The 23023-nt window shown below is 38.7% G+C and overlaps 1 protein-coding gene across 1 annotated transcript; it reads left to right on the forward strand.

Moving 5' to 3' along the window:
- Positions 1-3954: 3954 nt before the first annotated feature.
- Positions 3955-10479, forward strand: gtf2a2 (general transcription factor IIA, 2). The gene is made up of 4 exons (XM_041806774.1): positions 3955-4152; positions 6458-6562; positions 9780-9937; positions 10201-10479. Coding segments are annotated over exons 1-4 (336 nt in total). The 5' UTR covers positions 3955-4080; the 3' UTR covers positions 10202-10479.
- The last annotated feature ends 12544 nt before the right edge of the window (positions 10480-23023 follow it).

Here is a 23023-nt window from a genome sequence, read left to right on the forward strand (position 1 = left end):
AATGACTGAAACCGGCCCTGCCTCACACTTGCAGCTGTCTTAGACACATCGTTCCACCCCGCCTTATTCTGTAGCTTTGGTTTCCTGTTTCTGCTCTTTTGATTCTATCTATTATCAGTAATGCATTAAAAGTCAAGTAAAAACCCCCGTTTGGAAGAGTGTAACAAGTCCCTTATCTCAACATGTGATCTGTGTGCGTGTGGGTCACTGATAACCAATGACACGTGTCGCAGTGATCATCATAAAATATGAGTGTGGAGGAGCATGGGCAGGAAGTGACTGGAGAAACTTGTTAAAACAAGGGCAGAAGAAGCCGGACAGCTCACCTCAATCAGTGATCTAAAGATACAGCACCAGCAGACTTCCTCTGCTCTCTCTTACGCACATTCCTCTGTCACGCACACCCGGTGATAATAATAGACGGATTAAAAGGAAATAAAACTTTTCATTTAGCCTTGGCACTAAAGAGCCACAGGAGATGGAGAGCCATGGGTTGAGTATTTCTGCTCTATTCATTAAGAAGAAAGTAGCGTGTTGATGTGGTGCATTCCTTCATTAATTTCATCACAGTTTTTACTGTAATTATTGTTAGGGGGGCTGAGGAACATTTTAGGGTGGCTTCAGCCCCCCCAAAACGGCCTAACAACATCCCTGGTCTCGACACATGTTTGGTGCATGTCTTTCTACACTTTTTCTCCCAAAATGTCCTGTCTCTCTTCAGCTGTCCAGTCAAATAAAGGCAAAAAGACCCAAAGCAAATCTTTAATTTATTTCATCTGTAAAAGAAATCATGTAAAATGGTTCATTCTCTTTGCTGATGACATTGATATTTTTCCTTTCATTGATAAAAGCAATGCTGAACTCAATAAAGTGGTTTTAAACGCTATGTCATCTCTCAGTGTGGAGGAAGTACTTAAATGCTCTGTACCAAAGCACAGACCTAGAATGGCTCCTGGCAGGGCCCACACTTAGGAGGACTTGGAGACATGCTTTACTGGATATGTTCAGATATAAAATAACAACAAATCTAGCCATTCATCTGGGCAAAAATAATGCTGTTCCACTCCTCGAATTCAATATTATTGACTCACTGTTCTCAGAGTGTCCTCGTTATTCTAAAACCAACATGCGGAAGATCAACAGCTTTCACTTCTGCCTCCTTTAAAAGGGCAGAAACTGCTCGCTATCTTAAAGTTACATGACAAATGGAGGGGTTAGGATCAAGCATAAATGTTTCCATATGGTACTATTAATTTTCAAAGAACATCAAAGGAAAAATGTGTGGTTTCAGATAGGATTTATTTACAAAAATATAGAAATGTATGGATGTGTATGAACGGGATGAGCTAATACTAATGGCTAATTCTCCATAGCAACTTCTGCCATCAGTGAATTCATGTGTGTGAATGATTAAGTGTGACCTGTGGTGTAAAAGCGCTTTGAGCAGTCAGAAAAGTTCTATACAAGCTCAAGTCAATTTATGTAATATTTTTTTACACGGCAGTGTAAAAGAATGATCTGATTTGTCAGTTTGGTTACAAGAATGAAAATTCCATGTTATTTTCCGCTGTTTTGACCCCAAAAAATCTCCAGAATTTGGGTCGTAATTCTCCTTGAGGAGTTGATGGTGGGTCCCGTGACCCAACCAATTGAGAACCACTGATCTATACCAAGAGGTCTCCTATTTTCATGTTTATAGTAATTCCTGTGAAAGCACTTTTCTTCTTATCTGTTTATGTATGGAGGTCCTCATGTAAGCTGTCTCAACTTCCATTTCTCACCTACACATATCTTTTATATGCTGTTCTTGTAAATTTGAATTGTATGTGCAAATAAGAACAATTTCTAGAAATAAGTACTGCAATCCATTTAGGGTACCATCCAAGTAATACACATTAAACTACACTATTTTAACTTCAGTACATCATTGATGATATCTGAAAGTTAACTTAATGCAGTTATTTTCAGACCTTTTTCACCCTAGGCACAGCTAGGGTTAAGCCAAAATGTCAGGCACACCATATTAAAATTGATACAAAATAGAAGTCAGAAATGGGAAAATTTGGTTAAAAAGTGGCCAAACAATGGCTTGAAATTGTTAAAAACTTGGTGAAAGTGTCAAAATAGTGACAAAAATTGGTTACATGTGGTCTACAAAGGGTTAAATATTGTAAAAGGGTGGTAAAAGTGGGTTATAAGTGATAAAAAAAGGGCAAAGTTGGGCAAAAAATGGTCAAACAAAGGTAAAAGGGGTCCAAATTTGGTAAAATAGGTGACAAATATGGGTTAAACGTTTCAAATGGTGGCAAAATAGATGACAAGTGGCAGAAAAGTGGCAAAAACAGGGTTAAAGTTGCTAAAAGGTGGTAAAAAGTGACAGAAAAAGTGGCTGAAAAACAGCAAAACTGGGTGAAAAGTGGTAAAAGGAAGCAAAAATTGGTTAAATGTGGCAAAAAGTTCCAAAAATGTGGCCAAAAATGGGTCAAAGTAGTAATAAGAAGTGGTTAAAAAATATAAAGCTAAAAAGCAGCAAAATTGTTTAAGCTGTCGAAAGAAGTGACTAAAAATGGATCGAAAAATTGGTCAACTTGGTTAAAAATTGCGTGAATTAATAATTACACCTCTGTGTCATGTGCTGACTTCCCTTTGCTCTGGCTGGTGTTCATTGTGTTTGTGTCAGTCTGAGAGCCAGAGTCCTCCTGGAAGGCAGTCTCCAGTACTTTCAGGATGGATGTGCGGACTCTATCCCTGAAATCTTGACCCACAAACACATAGAGCAGTGGGTTGAGGCAGCTGTTGAGGAAGGCCAGGCTGGTGGTTACAGGGACCCTGATGGTTATGACATAGTCTAATTTTTGACTCTGATTCTCTGTCAGATGATGAACCAAATCAGTCAGAGCAATGGCGTGATAGGGGGCCCAGCAGAAGAAGAATGTGGTGATGACTGCGGCGATGATCTTAAAGGTGCGTTTCGACTGGCTGGCCAGGGTGCGGTTTCTCTAGAGACGATGGATTATCACAGCATAACAGGACACGATGACAGTGAAAAGGACTACAAATCCCAGCAGGAAGCGATGGTCATGGCTTTAAAACGACAGAGCGTCAGCTCATACACAGACAAAGATTCATAGTCATTAGAAAGCGCAAAGCTGATGATGTCTTTATTCTTAACTGTTTACTTTATTATTGCACATACATATAACACCAAGATGCATACAGTAAGTATCATTTAGTTATTTCTCAGTTTAGATGTCAATAACCAAACACATTTACAATCTACATTTATTTAGCACATTTTATCAGAGTATAATTGGTATTATCATAAATACCAGTATCATTTATTGTTCATTACATTACTTCCCCTTTAATGTCCTAATAATATTTGCATAATGAAATTTAATAAAAACACGTTTTAGTTTTAGAGACCTTATCAATCATGCTTTTCTTCATCAAGTTATTGTATTTTCTTTATGATTCATATTATTTGTATGAGTTTTTCAGCATGCTTGATGTTTATTGGTAAAAATTGACCAGAAATTGTTAAAGCATCATAGCGGTTTACGGTTTTAACCCACTGCAAGTCACAATTTCTGCTCTTTAAATGTTCCCATAACCTCATTTGACAATAAAAAGTAGTTTTTATTAGTCAAATAAATTAAGTTTTGCTTTAAAGGTTAAAGTTTACTTGAAGGAATTTGAGCTAAGCTGAGCGTTACATGAAGTGAATCAGGGGAAATGCACAGAAAATAAACAAGACAAGGCAAAATATGCTCACTGCTAATTAGAGGGACCAAGCCAATTTTATAGTTTACCAACAATATATGTTTTTTAAAGAAAAAATGGCTGACATACTCAATAATTCAATAATCATTCGTGAAGAAGTGTTATTATTTTGAAAGGTAAAACCGGAAACCCGCTCTTTGTTGTTAGCTTCTTTTCGTTAGCTTGTTGTTACTGAACGCTTACGGTTTGGCTGTTGTTGTGGAGGGAAGCGGCTAGCTCTGTTAGCTGTGTTAGCTCTGTGTACGTGTGTTTGAAAGATAGTTTACGTTTGTTTTTTGTCCCTTTATAGTTTCTATCATGGCGTACCAACTCTACAGGAACACTACTCTGGGAAACAGCCTTCAGGAGAGTCTAGACGAGCTCATACAGGTGACACCAACCTCAAACATGATGGCCGTTAGCCCACAGCTAGCACAGGATAGCATGACGCTAACTCTAGTGTCTACGGTCATAGGTGGTTGTTAGCTTCTAGAGCTAGCTTTAGCTCTTTAGCTACGGTTTACCTTAGCACTGATTTCAGCCTGGCAGCGGTAGATAGAGTTTATTTGTGTCCTTGGTGTTAAAATGTTGTAGGTTTCCTTAAATGAGGCCGATTTGCGTTAGCTTGAAATCGGCTAATGAAGGTAAACAAAGTTCTTCATAGCTAGCACTAAGTTTAGTGAGCCTGAAGTGATATTTTAGTCGACTAGACCGTGAAATTGCCATTTCCATCAGCTGTCACCGATGGCACTGAATCATTTTAATGATTTATTCGTCAGCTGGCGGATGTACTAGGGTTATAATGAGGAAATTTTGATATAGATTTGAAAAGTAAAATCAATAAACAAACGTCAAATTACTTCACGTAACTGGATTCAAAAGTTTTGTTTGTTGTAAGATATTCCTTTATTAGTCCCACAGGGGGAAATTCTAAATGATGAAACAGAAAACAGGATAAATTATTCAGTCAGGAAAAGACTATAAAAAATGAAGGAAACATACCCAACATAGGGTAATTTTTTCGGGCATCAAAATTAAGGCCAAACTTATAAATAGTCTCTAAATTACACAGAAAAAGAACATGGGCCCGTTTTGGTATAGCACAAATACAGCAGGGACACTCTTGATGTTAAGGCAGTATACTTACATGTACAGTTAAGAGGAGCTGTATGTATTGTAGCTTAAGTTATCAAGAGCTGGGTGTACACTAACAACATAAAACGTGTCTTGTAAGTGATTACAGCTATCTTTCTCAACCTTAACATGAAAGCTTCAGTCCTGCCTCCTCCATCGGCTGTGCACAGTTTTGCAGCCAATGGAGGAGGAGACGGGAGTCTACAGGCTGAAGTTTCTGTATTAAAACATAAAGAACAAAAGAAGAAGGCTAAATCATTTCTTAGAAGCAGGTATCTTTGAGAAAAAGGGGACATAGAAATATAGTTCTGAAAGGGTTCTTCTTTTTCCAAAACCCATGAGAAAGTTGAAGGATGCAGGAGCTGAATTTGTCCGCTGAACATTAATTATTCTCAGCAGATATCTACATTATAACAAGACTGATCTTGCAAAGCTATTTTGTGTTTATATGAGCCATGAAATTTCTCTGCAGCGCTATGACGGTGATGACAGTGATTATCATAAAGACCTTTAAAAAAAGCTACATGTAATCAATTCCAAAACATAATAGCCTGACTTTGTCTAACAAAACTGGCAGTGATAGCCCTCCAAACAAAAATTATTTTTCCCCTTTTAACATTTATCTGTTGGCACCATTCTAAATCCAGCTGTCTGTTACTTGACAACCTGAATCATAGGTAACACCAGACGGCTCGAGCTGCCATGGCTCGGTTCAGAGTGCTGAGCAGTAGTGTGCATGTGTGTTTTCATTAAGTGTAGTTTTCACAGGGAAAACGCTATTCCCATGTAAACGGCAGTCAAAATACTACAAGAGTTTTGTGTTTTCACCTAAAAGCAGCCAGAAAGTAGCAGTCCAAACTATAGTCTTGTTTCACACAAGATCATATGTTCTAACTGCAAATGGTCATTCCAGTTTTGAATGGGTATAGCAGCACAAAGCCCAAACATTTATCAAATCAGTCAAAGTACAAATTCCAGGAAATCCATGTTTCTAACACTATGCTGCCTCTCCGAGTGTACGCCGTGTTCAGACAATAAACAAAGCACATTCTCTCCTTGCATCACTCACATGACTTAGACAGCAGCATAACTCTTGTTTTGAAGTTTGTTTACCATCCGTCATTCTCCACTGAGTGGCCCTTTGCAATTTAGTTAGCAAGATGTGCATACTGAAAGATTTTACTGTGATTTAATGGCAATCTCAAATCAAAACAGCTGAACAAGACAAATAAATGAGCAACTTTTTGTACTATAATAATGTTATAGTATAATACAATAGTTCTGCCCTACTGAAAAAGGATAGACGCTTTCTAACCCACTCCCTTTTGCCTCACAGATAAGTTGCATACTCCACAACATTACAATCGATGTCACTACCTCCAACACGAACTGTGTTCTACAGGTTTTATAGCTCCGCTGCTCTCTACTGAATTAAACCTTCAGACATAATTATAAAATGATTATGTGAACCAATGCAAATTCATTCAAATCCCTCGTAACCTCATTGTGTTGAAGCTTTCTTTCGTGAAATGTAAATTAAATTCTCTTTGTTTGTGTTCAGACTCAGCAGATCACCCCTCAGCTGGCTCTTCAGGTCCTCCTTCAGTTTGATAAAGCAATCAACACTGCACTCGCCAACAGAGTTCGCAACAGAGTCAACTTCAGAGTGAGTTCATTTTCACTTTTTATGATTTTTTTTTTAGTCCTGTAGCCTACCCTGTACAGCAAAATGAACAAAGATTGTTTTCCCACACAGTTAAAAGCACGATTATTGTCGGTACTGATAAATTATTGTCTGATATTGCATATATTTTACATAATTTTATTATCCCAATAATAAAATACTAATCGATAAAATCCATTGATTATAATGGTGTTTGTTTTCTTTCTCACGACACTACACATTCCTAAATAGTAGGTGATGCTGCTGTATGTGACCCACTGTTAAGCATCAGAGAAGAAGAGGAAGCAGCCTCAGTGCTAAGAAGCTAATAGAGGCTTGTAGGAATTATTCAGTATTTACAGAGAAGATAACACAACAGTGATTGTCAAATTTGCCGTGCAAAGATCCCAAAGAGTCGAAAAAAGTCCTTGAGTTTTAACACATTGCATCTTATAAGTTACTTAAAAGTCATCATCCTGAAGACGTTAAAACGAAGTGGAAGTAACCATTAGCCTTAGCCGTGGGTGTTGGGACCAAACCAACGGCTAATAACAGGCAGAGTGCTGATTCAGCAGGCATTGGAAACTGCAGAAAGTTTGCCAGAGCCAAAAGGAAACCCAAACCCAGACCCCCAAGCATCTCACTTTGTTAAGCATGACAGCCTGTTATCATTTGGCTTTATGTCTTATTTGACATGAGTCAGCTGAATTCTTGTTTAGTTGATTGAAATGTCAGATTTTACCACTTGTCAAGATATGTAAATTCATTTTAAGATAAAAGGGGGAAAACGTATGTCACTTGTTTGTGTATGTTGTACTTTGTTTGGTACACAAATGTTCAACAACAACAAAAAAATATTAGTTTTAAAGTCAGAATTGTTCTTTGTTTTTTGATGTAAATGAGAGTGTTGTCAGTTAGAATTAGTTATAAATATCTTTGTTCACAACATATTAACCCCGCCTTACCCCCAGATGTGCATAAATACATCAAATGAACTTGTTTTTTTAAATCACTAATTGAAAAAAAAAAATCTATTCTTATCAGTTATAGTACATCAGGAGTAGGAAATTATCAGTTATTGATAATGCCATTAAAGTATACATGACTGCTTGGTGCACATTCTGAACAAGGACAGCTTAGAACACTTAAAATGTCAGTATTAGGAAGCTAAAAATCACTCTGAGAAGCACAAAACAGCATTTTCCATAGCAGTGTCTCGTTTGCCAATAAAACACTGAACAGTCTAACAGTTGCACTAGCAGAAGAGTGTGTTGTGGTTTAAAATGTGGCGTTGTTAAAGGAGGCATATATTACCCTTATTTTACCAAGTGTATATTGGTCTCAGAGGTCCCCAAAACAGGCCTGTGAAGTTTGTTGCTGAAAAAACACTCCAGTATTGGATTTTTTCAGGTCTATTTCAGCCCTTCTCAGAACGTGTCTGTGGCTTTAAATGGTAATCAGCTGTCTGACTCCGCCCCTGACCACACCCCTCTCAGGAAATGGATGCAGCACTCCTGATGTTACAGACACTTTTATCCAAAATTGTGGCCCAAACTGGGATTTGAACCATTAGTCTCCCAGACTGTAACCAGCAGGGTAACCCACTGAGCTATCCAGCATCTCAGCTGGTTGTTGAGAGGAAGATCAGGAGAGGAGCGTGGAACTTTCCTCCAAATGGGGGAGGGCCAACCAAACCTGGGGGCAGGTGCTTACGCCCCTGGTGAGGTCACTAGGTGTAAAATATAGAACGGCTTGTTTCAGCACACACTTTCTGAAAGGTGGAGAAAAAGAGGGGGAAGGGGAATGGATTTTTCTGGTATTTGAGGAGATGTGAGTGTTAGAAAAGCCTGAAAAAGTTATTTTTGCATAATATGTCCCCTTTAATCGGTGACTTCAAACTGTATAAGATGTGAAAAACAGAAAATGGTACTCATAAATGCTTCTTTTTGTTGTTGTTTTTTTTTTTTTTGTAAAGAAGACAAGTTTGTGTAACAAGATGTGCTATTTCACTCTCACTAGTTATTACATGAGCTGTGATCGTTAGAGGCCCAGCCGTCCTTTCAATCCTCCTTATTTGTGTTGATTTTTAGCTGATTCAGTATATATCCTCACATCCCCATGACATTTATGGATATTAAATAATCTTCAAAACTGAGGATCACCTAAATGACTTTGTAGATCAACACTGTTACCTCCAGCATATACTGTAGTGTTTTGGATAACAGTCACATAACTGCAAGTGTTCAGCGTTTTCTTCAAATGCAGGATTATTGTCTGTTGAGGAAGAAAAGACGTTAAAAAGTGGCGCCAACCTCTTTGAGCTTGGTCTTTTGTTCCAGTGTTTTCCAGCACAAGTTAAGCAGTAAAATGACAGCTTACAAAGTTCAATGAATGATTTGAAATTTTTAAATGTTCCAGGTCTTATTCAGTTGTGATGATGGCGGCTGCACTTTCGGAGTAACTGCTTATGTCTTTGCATTTACTTGAGAAAAAAATAGAGATTAAAAGTGCGTTCGTATTTTACTGTAAATCTATATACAAATATCATACTGTCATTTATACCCCCCAAAAGTTGAATTCCTGCACCAAATACTATGATCATTAGGGGTGGGAGAAAAAATCAATTCAGCATGGTATCGCGATATTTTGTCTGGTGATATATCGAATTGTCTCGTCTACCAAGTATCAGTTTTTTTCAAAGTAATTGCTTCTATGAACTGAAGTTTATGATAATGGAAAAATAAAACCAATAGTTTGTACAATTGTTTGTCCAGTGAGGTAGAGCAGGAGAAAGTTAGGACAACAAACATGGCAGCACCAGGGGAAGGGCATTAGGAATGCAAGCAGGGCACAAATGAGATGGACATGACACATGGGGTTTGCAAGAAGTGCTACATGAAAATAAAATACTGCAGAAATATGACAAACATAAGGGCAAGGCTAAAGCTAAATTAAGCTAAACAGTTGAAAAATTGGTATATATATTGCAATATATTGTATCACAATCCTCACTGTATCGCAAAATGTTTTAAATCACAGTGCTATCGAATTGTGACCAAAGTATTGTGATCATATCATATCTTGGGGCCCCTAGTGATTCCCACCCCTAATGATTATGTATTTAAAATCAACATGGCATTTATGTTGCTTTTATGTGCTGTTGATGCTTAAGTTTGTGTTATTTTAGCCTCTCAGCTGCTGTTCTTTGTCTGTTCTGCAGGGATCCCTGAACACATACAGATTCTGTGACAATGTGTGGACATTTGTACTCAACGACGTGGAGTTCAGGGAGGTAACGGACCTCGTGAAGGTGGACAAGGTCAAAATTGTTGCCTGTGATGGAAAGAGCGAGTCAACCCAGAACAAGTTGGATAAATGGTGAGCATAGAAGTTTTTTTTATGTTAAACCTTTACTGCATGTTAGGGACAACTTTGCTCCATTTGACTCTAGTAGATTTTTTCACATAAAAATTTTAACTTTCCTTGCCTCAATTATTCATATGAAACACCAAATCTGATTGCCGTATTAAAGTTACACTCAGTTATAACCCCTGAACATGTTTGAACGTATTTGTGGCTAATTGTGTATCATCGCATGTTTTCTCTGTGCTGAACATTAACTATTGTTTTTCTCCCTGCAGACTCTGGCTGCTGCACTGCAGAGCGGCGACTCTCTCTGGCCGTGTATCAGATGGAGTCTCGGGTGGACCTGGACTGTACATATAATTTATTATTACAGCAGTCACAGTGTGTGTGAGGGGGATGCATGTGTGTGTGACTGTGTGAGTGTCAGAGTGGACCAGTTACTGTACCTGCAGCAAATTTTTTTTTTATTATCAGTTTACATGAAGTTTGTGTTGAGTTTGCTGTTGTTATTAAGCTGGAGCGTCTTTAATAAAAACTTTATTTAAAAATCAAAACATTTCTCTACTTTATTATCAAACATACAGTTAGCATGCATACATGCACAGTTAAGTCTAGCCACAGTTATTGCTTAATCAGTCAATTTAATGTTGCTACTGCCCTTGTCCCAGTATTAAAGTGCTGGGAGAAAATTATTTTATTGAAAGAGGAGTTTTCAACTCTGCAAAACTAGGTGTTAATAGGCTGGCTTTCCTTTATATAACATATCCGGAAGTATTCACAATGCTTCACTTTTTCCACATTTTGTTATGTTACAGCCTCATTCCAAAATGGAATAAATTCATTTTTTCCTCAAAATTCTACACACAACACCTCATAAAGACAATGTGAAAAAAGATTTTTTTTTTTTTTAATTCTTGCAAATGTATTAAAAAAAAACAAAGACATCACACGTACTTAAGTATTCACAGCCTTTGCCACGAAGCTCAAAATTGAGCTCAGGTGCATCCTGTTTCCACTGATCATCCTTGGAGTTTGCTATCTTGGCCAGGACACTCTTGAAAAAGAGATTTTTAATGTCAATGAGGTTGTTCTCCTGGTTAAATAGATAATAAATAAATTGAGATGTTTCTACAGCTTAATTGGAGTCCACCTGTGGTAAATTCAGTTGATTGGACATGATTTGGAGAGGCACACACCTGTCTATACAAGGTCCCACAGGTGACAGTGCATGTCAGAGCACAAACCAAGCATGAAGTCAAAGGAACTGTCTCGAGGCACAAATCTGGGGAAGGGTACAGAAAAGTTTCTGCTGCTTTGAAGGTCCCAATGAGCACAGTGGCCTCCATCACCCATAAATGGAAGAAGTTCGGAACCACCAGGACTCTTCCTAGAGCTGGCCACCCGTCTAAACTGAGCAATCGGGGGAGAAGGGCCTTAGTCAGGGATATGACCAAAAACCCGATGGTCACTCTGTCAGAGCTCCAGCGGTCCTCTGTGGAGAGAGGAGAACCTTCCAGAAGGTCAACCATCTCTGTAGCAATCCACCAATCAGGCCTGTATGGTAGAGTGGCCAGACAGAAGCCACTCCTTAGTAAAAGGCACATGACAGCCTGCCTGGAGTTTGCCAAAAGGCACCTGAAGGACTCTCAGACCATGAGAAAGAAGATTCTCTGGTCTGATGAGACAAAGATTGAAGTCTTTGGCGTGAATGCCAGGCATCATGTTTGGAGGAAACCAGGCACCGCTCATCACCTGGCTAGTACCATCCCTACAGTGAAGCATGGTGGTGGCAGCATCATGCTGTGGGGATTTTTTTCAGCGGCAGGAACTGGGAGATTTGTCAGGATTGAGGAAAAGATGAATGCAGCAATGTATAGAGACATCCTGGATGAAAACCTGCTCCAGAGCGCTTTTAACCTCAGACTGGGGCGACGGTTCATCTTTCAGCAGGACAACGACCCTAAGCACACAGTCAAGATATCAAAGGAGTGGCTTCAGGACAACTCTGTGAATGTCCTTGAGTGGCCCAGCCAGAGCCCAGACTTGAATCTGATCGAACATCTCTGGAGAGATCTGAAAATGGCTGTGCACCAACGCTCCCCATCCAACCGGATGGAGCTTGAGAGATGCTGCAAAGAGACTTGAGCAATTACAGCCTCAAGTCCTGAAAAAGACTTGAGGCTTGAAAAAGACCTCAAGTCTTGATAAAGACTTGAGGCTGTAATTGCTGCCAAAGGTGCATCAACAACGTATTGAGCAAAGACTGTGAATACTTATGTACATGTGATATTTTAGTTTTTTATTTTTAATAAATTTGCAAAAATAAAAAAAAATATTTTTTCACATTGTCTTTATGGGTTGTTGTATGTAGAATTTTGAGGAAAAAACAAATTTATTCCATTTTGGAATGAGGCTGTAACATAACAAAATGTGAGAAAAAAATGAAGTGCTGTGAATACTTTCCGAATGCACGGTACATCTTGGTAGGGGTTTGTCTGTAATGCTGTTGGCCACTTTGCATAACAACCTCCTAGTATCACACAAGCAAAAATCTGAGATGTGCATTCTGGTTTTCTTGTCAAATAACTAGTAGTAACATTTCAAAAGTAATTGTCTTGATATGCACATACCTTGATAAGTCAGGTTGGGGATGACATATTAGTTACTTGGAGACCCCAGGCAAAGATCAATGTGAGGCCCCTCCAATATCTTTCACCTCAACTACTTTGATGACTGCCATATGAATGTGACTGAACAGAAGCAGCACAGTGTGCAGTGATCCACTAATGACAAGTTTAACTCCATTCAGTGTAATATCATCTGCATTATAACCTTGGGCTACAATCTGGCATATTTACATTTTTTAAAATGTTCATTAATATGTATTGTTCCCCCTTTAATAAATAAATAAATAAAAATAACCAACATCTGTTAGATCATTAGTGAATACCTGGTGACATCAAGCTGGACAAACTGTATCCACCTTAGACAGAGAATAAAAAAAAACAAATGTAAATCTGACATCTCCTCCAAAGAGATATGAGAATAAAGACTCTCTGTACTTCAAAGATTTTATGCCAAAACTTGTGGCTTTTCTTCATCATTTTCTGAAGTTCATGTACTCTCTGGTTCTCAGGTTTTCATGTTGTACAATATCTTAGTAACTGTATCTGGCCCAAGGTCCCATTAAGAACTTAATGCAGTTAATTTGTATTTCTGCATCCAATCAGCTGTATTACATGAGTTTTTATTATTCTATTAAGAGAAAAATACAGTAGGTTCTATTTTCAGTATTTTTTTGCATCTGAATCATACTGTACTGCAGCAAAGCAGGGATGTCAGGCTCATTTTGGGGATGGATTTGCTCCAATGAGACATCCTGTGGACTGGGCAATTTTTTAGCAACATCAATACGACCAAAGCTGATATCTAGGCTGCTGAAATGTTTATAAAGAGAAATTATCCAATATTAGATGCAGGTACCATTTAATGAGTGCTGCATGTTTGCACACTTAAGGGTTAATTTGCTACTTTAGAAGAGAGAATTTAACCTGCAGGTAATCTAAACAGGTCAGGCAAAAATATGCTGTCCTTGTAACATATTACAATTTTTACAGATTTTAACATTTTTTAGGACCCACTGATGATGAATTTAGAAGACTGGAATATTCATTATAAATATGCATTCAATGTGGCTGTTTCTGGATTTAAAACAGCAACCTGTTGTCCACAGTATTTGATCTGACCCTGAGATTATTTCACTTGATCTTGGATCAGTGCACAGAGTCCAGAGAGGAGTGGGAGAACGAGGCGAAAGAGAGAGAGACAGAGACGAGGATCCTATATATTTATCACTCTGTTGTGCTAGTACTTCTTATATAGATTCAAACCCTCACCTGCTGAGTGAAAACTGGACTTTAAAGCTCATGTCTGAGTGCTACAGTCATTCTTCTGCATGTCCACTCTATCTGAATCCCTCTGACATCCCTGCACACGTCATGAACTGGGGCATCTCCGTGTGTATTTTGGATGCATTTTAGCTGTGCACCAAGATCAAATATGCTGACCTCTCATATCATAGGACAGCCTGTGTCCACATTAGGATTGAATGTTCAGTTATTAAGTCATTTTAAAAATTACGAGAAGAATTTCTACCATTTAATGAGAGCTGGAGTTAAATATGCCACAAGGTTTATATATATATGTATACGGTGCCCTGTTAAAATGTGATCAAGACCATAATTTCACTCCTTAATGACATCAAATAAAATCATAATGTAAATAGAATTAGTAGATATTAGTTTGGCATTACAGATTTATTATAATGTGGGATTAAATCAGGCTGGACATTGAACTGAGTCGCTCACTAAAGCAAGATGTCTGTGTTTGTGGTTGAGGGACAGTTATGCAGGGAAAGTGTTATCCTGAGAGCAGCTGTTTTAATCCCACTCAAGGGAAGAAGTTTGGGTCTACAAGGCAAAAACCTCTGGATTTGACTACTGTCAAGGCCCTTGTGCAAGAAACTAGTCAGAGGTGTGGACAGGAGAAGACTCTGAGAGAGCAGAGGTGATGCTGCAGCTGCGCTCTTTTTAACAATGTTCCTCCCTGCTCTAAATGTTAAGCTATGAATAATTTTCTTTGTCCTGGGGAGTGGCAAAAACACAAGTGAGCTATAACTGTAGAAAAACAAACCTAGGCAAATTCTTGAGGCCCCCCCTTATGGACAAGGCCCCAGGCAGTTGCCTACCTTTGCCTAATGGTAAAACCACCTATGGGCATTGTTGAATAATGGAGAACAATGTTTCCCCGTCGCTCATACTGGGTCTGTCCAGCTTCTTGTAACTCAGATGAAGGTCTTTCTTTTTTTAAGGTCCCTATCCCACAGTCCAAAGCCACACTGACAGAGAAAACAATCAACCAGCATCCAGCACAAACCTATCTCATAAACATGCATGAGAATCAAACTCGCTGTGATTGATGGGCGTCAGGGAGTTTCCACTTTGAGTTGGTCCTGTACGCCACATCTCTGGGGACCACTGCTGCTCCGAGATCCCCTGCAGTTCAGCCTGGGACTGTGACAGACCCAGTTTCTATGTGTGGCCACGAGGAGGCACTACAGAAGTCTTGATGGTGGACAGTCTGTCTCACTATAAGAGGAGGAGTCTACAACTATCACCTCCTCTTTTTTCAGTCTGTATTTAGAAGACTAGCCATTAGCAGCTGCTGTTAGACAGACAGGAATGGAGGACAAGACTAGAAAATACTGACTGAAGGCTAGAGGACAGCAGCAGACGCTCCACACACCCTGTGTGCATGCACACCCACACACGCAGACAACACAGAGACAACATGCAGACAACACGCAGACAACATGCAGAAAACATGCAGACAACACACAGACAACACGCAGACAACACAGAGACAACATGCAGACAACACAGAGACAACATGCAGACAACACAGAGACAACATGCAGACAACACAGAGACAACATGCAGACAACACACAGACAACATGCAGACAACACACAGACAACATGCAGACAACAGAGACAACATGCAGACAACAGAGACAACATACAACACAAAACAACAAAGAATGACACAACAGTACATGAATGGACAAAACATGCAACATTTTTTTTAACATGAAATCACAACACAACACTTCACAACACATTACAGCAAATTTAAACACAAATTTTTGTTTCTATGTTTCTTTTTTGTTTTTTTTTTTTGTTTGTTTTGTTTTTGTTGTGTTTTTCACAACACATCACAACACAACACATTACAGCAAATTAAAACACATACTTTTTTGTTTTTTTATGTTTTTTTTGTTTTGTTTTGTTTTGTTTTTTTTTGGCTTTTTTTGTTTTGTTTTGTTTTTCACAACACATCACACCACGGCACAAGACATCAAATAACACTAAATAACATTAAATAAACCCCAAAAACTTTAAATATTTTCTAACAACATCAAATAACTTCTACAAACATCTAATAACTATTAACGACATCAAATAACTTATAATAAAATCTAATAACTGTTAATGACATCAAATAACTTATAATAACATGTAATAATATAAAAAAAAATACCTAACTACATCTAATATATATACAAACCACATCAAACAGGGTTAACTGTTTGCATTGTGTTTCTTTGGCGCGCCATCCTCTCGCTCTTCAGCAGCTCTTTTGCGTCCACGCCCTTGGTTTCTCATCCTCAACAGTGCCCGAATTTTCTTGGCCCACTTGGGCACTAGAGCAGGTGGGACTAGACTGCGTGGACCCTGCCATGGAACAGGGTGTGTCTCCTCTTCTTTGACCTCTGGCTGGCTCGTCCTCTTCACCCTTTTAAAAACAATCCTGTTAAGCTCACTATGAGGAACACAGGTCCAGAGCTCATCTTCTGACTCAGGAGGGTGCAGTCCTGGAGGAGAGCTAAGGGAGCTAAACAGGCTTGAGGAAGAGGAGGAAGAAAAACTAAGGGATGAGGGAAAAAATTTAGAAGAGGAGGAGGAGGAGGAGGAAGAGAAGGAGAAAGAGGAGAAGCAGGAGGAAGAAGAGGAGGAGAAGGTCACAGAAAGTGTGTCGGGGCACCCTTGGGCTCTTCAGCAGCTGTTTTAGGCCCACACAGCTGGCCAGGCTTGCTTGGCGTCTTCACCCTTTTAAGGATGACCCTGTTGAGCTCAGAGTGTGGAACACAGATCCAGTGCTCTTCTCCTGGCACTAGAGGGCGTAGTCCTGCAGGAGACCTGAGGGAGCTGGAGAAGCTTTGAGATAAGTTAGAAGAAGAATTTATGTTTGAGGAAGAAAAGGAGGTGGAGGAGGAGGAGTCAAAAGAAGAGGAAGATGAGGAGGAGGAAGAAGAGGAGGAGGAGGTCACGGGAGGTTTGTCAGAGGAGAACTTGCGTTCATCCCATCACTGTCGTAGGGTCGGGATGTCCAGGCCGTCGTCTTCCAGGAGTAGTGCTGGTGCTGATGAAGGGCTCCTCGGGAACCGAAAACAGAAACAAACCCAACGTGTGAAAATCTGCTTGTCAACTGACCAACCCACCAGCTGAATATCAGTCAGCTCAGGCAGACATATGAAGTGATATATTAAAATAAAAAAGGCCTCTGTCAGTGTGCAGTCTCTTCTTCAGTGGAGAAAATGTAGAGAGAGGAATTACACAAGTCAGCTGGAAACCTCCCATGAAATGAAAACTGCAGTCAGACTTCAGTTTTATGTCTGACACATTATAATATCCTGATGGCCATATTACAACAATACTCTGATTTTAGTCATTCAAACATGTTCAAGACTTTCATATCCAGATGTTAAAGTGACTCTTTGTCAATTATGGTCTGTCTCTTAGCCCAGATAGTCTTTAAATTGTAATTAAGATTCAATCATTTCCAGCCCATAATAACTGAAAACCAGCCTTTTCCTGACTGATCTGACTCTGACATCATAGTGTCTGAAATAATAACCCTTCTGCTAAGAAAATATTCTTGTCACTGATGGATGTTTGCCGTGGCTCTTTTTAAATAAATCAAGTCATTTGCTGAGCATTGCCATGATAAACAGCTTTCTTTCTTTCTATCAGTAGTAACCCTTCTTTAATAATTATTTGAAGAGCTTTGCAGTTCTCATACATGTCTATAAATGATGCTAGCTCACACACTGAGCTCATTTCACCTTGTCTTACACCATTAATGCATTCAAGCTTTGGGGGGGTATTTTTTTAGGACATTTTGTTGAAAGATGTTGCATTTAAAGGGTGAAATATTGATTATAACATACTGCTGAAGGAGAAATGCAGAAATATCCCTGTATAGCCAAAGAAGCAGTGCATGGTATCAAACACGTGGACCTGAAAGGAGCTTCAGTTTGACTCAATGTAATACTTCTTGTTCAAATGTGGATTATTCTCTCAATATTCTGCTACAACTGTGTAGAGTTTGTCAAATGTCTGTCAAATGTGATGAGTTCAGCATGAAAATGTCATTTTTCAGACTTTATTCTCATTGTCAGTAACATCGTTCAGTGAGGACTTTTGACGCCTCACGAGGCTCAACATCAAATCAGATGTCTTACATTTGTCCAGCAGAAATCCAGTTTGTCCATGGTGCTGGTCGATGATCGTCTGTGGAGGTCGCTGTTGTACAAATCTTGCAGTAGAGAGGTCTGCTGTCGCTCAAATCGCTCGTCAAAACTTTGTGACTTTTCTCAGATAACTCCGAGTTTGTTTACGTTCAAATAATCTAATGGCTGTGATCGTCACTCTGTTCCAGACGCCACAGGTTGCCACAGCGGCCACGTCACCGACGTCACTTACCTGCTCCTCCGTTGTCCGTCACGTGCATTTAAAATCAAATTTTCATCAAAATCACGAAGAACAAATAAACTAACCAGTAGACTGATGCTTAGTTTAGGATCGACATTTTCAAAGCTGTTTTAATGCACCAAGCAGCCTTCAGATAGACTCATCAGCTCATTTTTATTCCATTACAATGAAGTGAAATATAACCATATCTACAGGTGCATCTAAAAAAATTAGAATATCATGAAAAAGTTTAATCATTTTGTCACTCTTTTCTGAAAGTGAAACTCATATATTATATAGACTTGTTACACATAGACTGAAATATTTCAGGCCTTTATTTCTTGAAATGTTGATGATTATGGCTTACAGATAAGAAAACCCAAAATTCAGTGTCTCAAAAAATCAGAATATTACATAAGATTAATTTTTAAAAAAAGGATGTTTTAAACAGAAATGTCAATCTTCTAAAAAGTATGTTGATTTCTATGCCTTCAATACTTGGTTGGGCCTTCTTTTGCATGAATTACTGCATCAATGCGGCATGGCATGGAGGCGATCAGTCTGTTGCACTGCTCAGGTGTAATGGAAGCCCAGGTTTCTTTGATAGCGGCCTTCAGGTCATCTGCATTGTTGGGTCTGGTGTCTCTCATCTTCCTCTTGACAATACTCCATAGATTCTCTATGGGGTTCGGGTCAGAATCAAGCACAGTAACACCATGGTCACTGAACCAGCTTTTGGTACCTTTGGCAGTGTGGGCAGGTGCCAAGTCCTGCTGGAAAAAGAAATCAGCATCTCCATAAAGCTTGTCAGCAGAAGGAAGAATGAAGGTCTCTAAAATGTCCTGGTAGATGGCTGTGTTGACTGTGGACTTCAGAAAACACAGTGGACCAACACCAGCAGTTGCCATGGCAGCCCAAATCATCACTGACTGTGGAAACTTCACACTGGACTTCACGCAACATGGATTCTGTGCCTCTCCACTCTTCCTCCAGACTCTGGGACCTTGAAGAGTGGAGAGGCACAGCATCCACGTTGCTTGAAGTCCAGTGTGAAGTTTCTACAGACAGTGATGATTTAATATCCTTAAGTCATAAAATATGAAAAGAATAAAATAATTAGTTGAAAAGAAATGTGGGAAATTCATTTGTGTTTTCATTTCATATTTTCAATTTTGCATAGCACAATTATAACTTCTATCTATTATTTGGACGTTCATCTTATGTTTTGAGCTTTTAATATTTATTATTTTGACTTTTTATCCCATGTTTTGACCTTTTAATTTTATTATTTGGACTGTTAGCTAATATTTAGGCCTTTTAAATTTTTAAAAGGCTTTTGAATTTTGCTTCAACAGGAAATTTTTAAAAATGGACTCATAAAACTAGCCCAGACAAAAAAGACAGTACCCCCCGAAAAAACAGGAAAGGTAGCCCAGAACAACTTCCAAAGAGATTAGAGGTGAACTCCAAGGTCAAGGTTCATCAGAGTCAGAATGCACCATCCATCACTGGACTTAGTGGAAGATGACCTAGAAAGAGTCTACTGTTGAAAGCAAATCATTAAAAAGACAGACTGGAATTTGCCAGAATGCATACTGACAAGCCACAAAGCTTCTGAGAGAATGTCCTTTGGACAGAAGAGACAAAACTGGAGCTTTTTGGCAAGTCAGATCAGCTTTATGTTCACATATACAAAAATGAAGCATCCAAAGAAGAGAAGACTGTATGTGAAACATGTAGGAGGCTCAGTTATGATATGGGGATGCTTTGCTGCATCTGGCACAGGAAGTCTTGAATCTGTGCAGGGTACAATGAAATCTCCAGACTATCAAGGTATTATGGAGTGAAATCTGCTACCCAGTGTCAGAAAGCTTGGTCCCAGTCACAGGTCATGGGCCCTCCAACAGGATAATAACCCAAAACACAACTAAAAACAGCCAAGAATGGCTAAGAGAAAAACTATTCTGATGTGGCCTTCTTTGAAACCTGATCTAAATCCTATTGAACATCAGCAGAAGGAGCTGAAACACGCACTCTGGAGAAGGTGACCTTCAAACCTGAGACAACTCGAGCAATTTGCTCATGAGGAGTGGGCCAAAATACCTGGGACAGGTGCAGAATTCTCACTGAGTTAAAGAAATTGCTTGATTGCAGTGATTGCCTCAAAAGGTTGTGCAACAAAATATTAAATTAAGGGTACCATCAATGTTGTCCAGGACAGTTTATTAGTTTGTTTTTAATGGTTTTGTTGAAGCACAATCCAAAAGCAATGTCTGATATTCAAGAGTTAATTTTCAGTATATTTCTTTTTATTATTTCTTAAGTCAGTACCAACAATTTTGTCCACGTGTGTACCTGGGGTCTTAATTGAGCTAATGTGTATTAATCCCTTTAGGATGAACAGCCATGCTCCTCCCTCTCCCCTGGCAGCCAAAAGGGAAGTAAATTTTACTCTTTTTCGAATCTCAATTGAATCATTAAATATGCTTATTCAGTTCTCTGGATTGTTTCGGAGATATTTCCACTGAGAGTTTTAGTTAAAAGGTATAATATTGTGTTCAGACTTTCATCTTTGTAAAATTATTCAAATCTTTTTTTATCACTCTTACTTGAAGGGTACACAGCAAAATCGCCAGTGTTAGATTAACACTGAGAGTGTTAAATCCAACACTAGAAAAGTGTGTATATGTGTCCACTCTTTTGAGTGTTAATTTAACACTTTTCAAAGTGTTACTTTTTTTTTTTACACTGAACCAGTGTTACTGCAACACTGTATGGTGTCAAAAATTTACGCTTGTGAACACTGAGTAGTGTTGATAGTACTCAACACTGGTGTCAGTGTTAAAAAATTAACACAAAGGAGTGTATTACAATTAATTTCAGCAGGTGTAAAATACTGTGGATAGCAACTGCCCCTCTTCCATCACACTGATCTGATAATAACAAGAAACGTAAATTCCACGAAATGGGTGTTGGTAATCAGATACATTTGATAATATTGACTGCCACCTCACTTTGTGGGGCATTTGACAGTGGTCAGAGAGTTATGAGGCAGACTCAAAGTGAAAGGCTGTGCTGATATAACAATCTGCCTTCATTCCACAGCTATATGTAATCCAATACCACAGCCAAGACTTGACCAACCTAGAAGACAACTACACTCATGGTGCAAAAGTGTTTATGCATCACAAACTTAGGAACTCAAGATAATTCAAGAAACATGTGCAAGTGAATCCCAGCAGTGACCCCTGTACAACAGGCAATATCTAAACACAGCTAATCATCAAAATATATCTAAAACATCTGAAACCCAGCTTAACACTCTGCACTAAGGCATGATGGGAAAACTCTGCCCCCCAGATTTGAAATTGCAGTAGGTGGGGCTTGGATCAACTGACTCTCTACAGTGTTGGAATAATACTAGTTGATTTAACACTGTCAAATAACTCCAACACTGAAGACCATTTACTCTGAAAGGAGTTAAAATAACACTTTGAGTGTTAAAATCAACACTGAAATGTTTAACACTGAGAATTCAACACTCCAGTTTTTGCTGTGTAAGGTTAAAAAAGTGGTTCTGAAATTAAAAGAGGAATCTGAAAACTTCCCTTATGGTCTGAAAAGTAAAGATACCCATCAGAGGACAAACCAAGCCAGACGAGAAGAGCCAGGATCAAGCTTTTCACTTTAATATAACAACATCAGGATTTCACATCAAGTATAAAAGAGTGCATTTTAAAAATGAAACGAATACAATGATCGACATTTACTTTCTTTTCCATTAACAAACAGGACAAACAGAGAATATAAATAGAGAAAAATCTTTGTTTACTGCAGAGAAACATCTAAAATCTGAGTGTTTCTAAATGCTCAGGAAGGTTTGTTTGGTATTTGTCTACATCCATCAGGACCGTTTAGGTACTATAAAATATATATCTTTGTGTAAACATAGTCATCTGTATTAGTAAGACCTCTTGATCAATACTGCATCTGTTTCCCACAGAGAGACGGATGGCTTCTGTTTCCAAACATGAGCCGTAGCTCACATGAAGAAAGGCATGATGGGAAGACAAGACATGAGTAGAGTGATGATAGTATTTACATGAATGATTGTAGTTTGGTAGAGTTGCTGCTGGAAGATTTTACATCAGATATGAGAAAGGATGAATGTTGAGCTGATTGGTTGAAGTGTTTTGAACCTTGACACAATAACCAGCTTTAAATTTACAGCGACAGCTGCCATAAAACACTTTAAACATAATAATCACACTTTAGAGCGGAGCTGTGAAAATCTGACAGATGCATGGTTTCAAAAGTGAAGAAGTTCAACTTGCATTCTTTCTAAAGGGCAGAAGGGGGCGATATTATGGTTTCAAATGGAAGAACTTTAAGAAAAAGCAAATTTCTCTATATTGGTCTTCTCAGTAAACATTATCCTTCCAGTTTATGATCTTCACATTTGTTTTTAAGTCTTTACTAGTGCAGCACAATGTTCAAATTGTAAATAACACTCCCCTTTAGAGTAAAATTGACCTTTCAGTACACCATGGCCCAGTTTAAAACTTAAAATTCCCTTGGGCTCACCAGAACCATTGTGCAACCATGACATGAAACTCCAAGTACTGACCTCCACATTTGTACATCATAAACCCGGAATTTCAATGCAGATGCTGTGGTTTAAATTTAATCTGTGGTGCCATATAGCACATCAAGTGGTAGCTTGGACAAGCTACCACTGTTTAATTTTGTTGATCAAGAATCTATTTTTTCCTTTCTAATATTCATCC

Source organism: Cheilinus undulatus, linkage group 1 (assembly GCF_018320785.1).
Source record: "Cheilinus undulatus linkage group 1, ASM1832078v1, whole genome shotgun sequence".
NCBI classification, from domain to species: Eukaryota; Metazoa; Chordata; class Actinopteri; order Labriformes; family Labridae; genus Cheilinus; species Cheilinus undulatus.

Excerpts from the sequence above, each read along its gene's own strand:
- gtf2a2 (XM_041806774.1), top strand. The coding sequence starts at position 4,081 with ATGGCGTACCAACTCTACAGGAACACTACTCTGGGAAACAGCCTTCAG. Across the intron at positions 4,153-6,457 it reads GTCTAGACGAGCTCATACAG|ACTCAGCAGATCACCCCTCA; the intron begins GTGACACCAACC and ends GTTTGTGTTCAG. Across the intron at positions 6,563-9,779 it reads GCAACAGAGTCAACTTCAGA|GGATCCCTGAACACATACAG; the intron begins GTGAGTTCATTT and ends TCTGTTCTGCAG.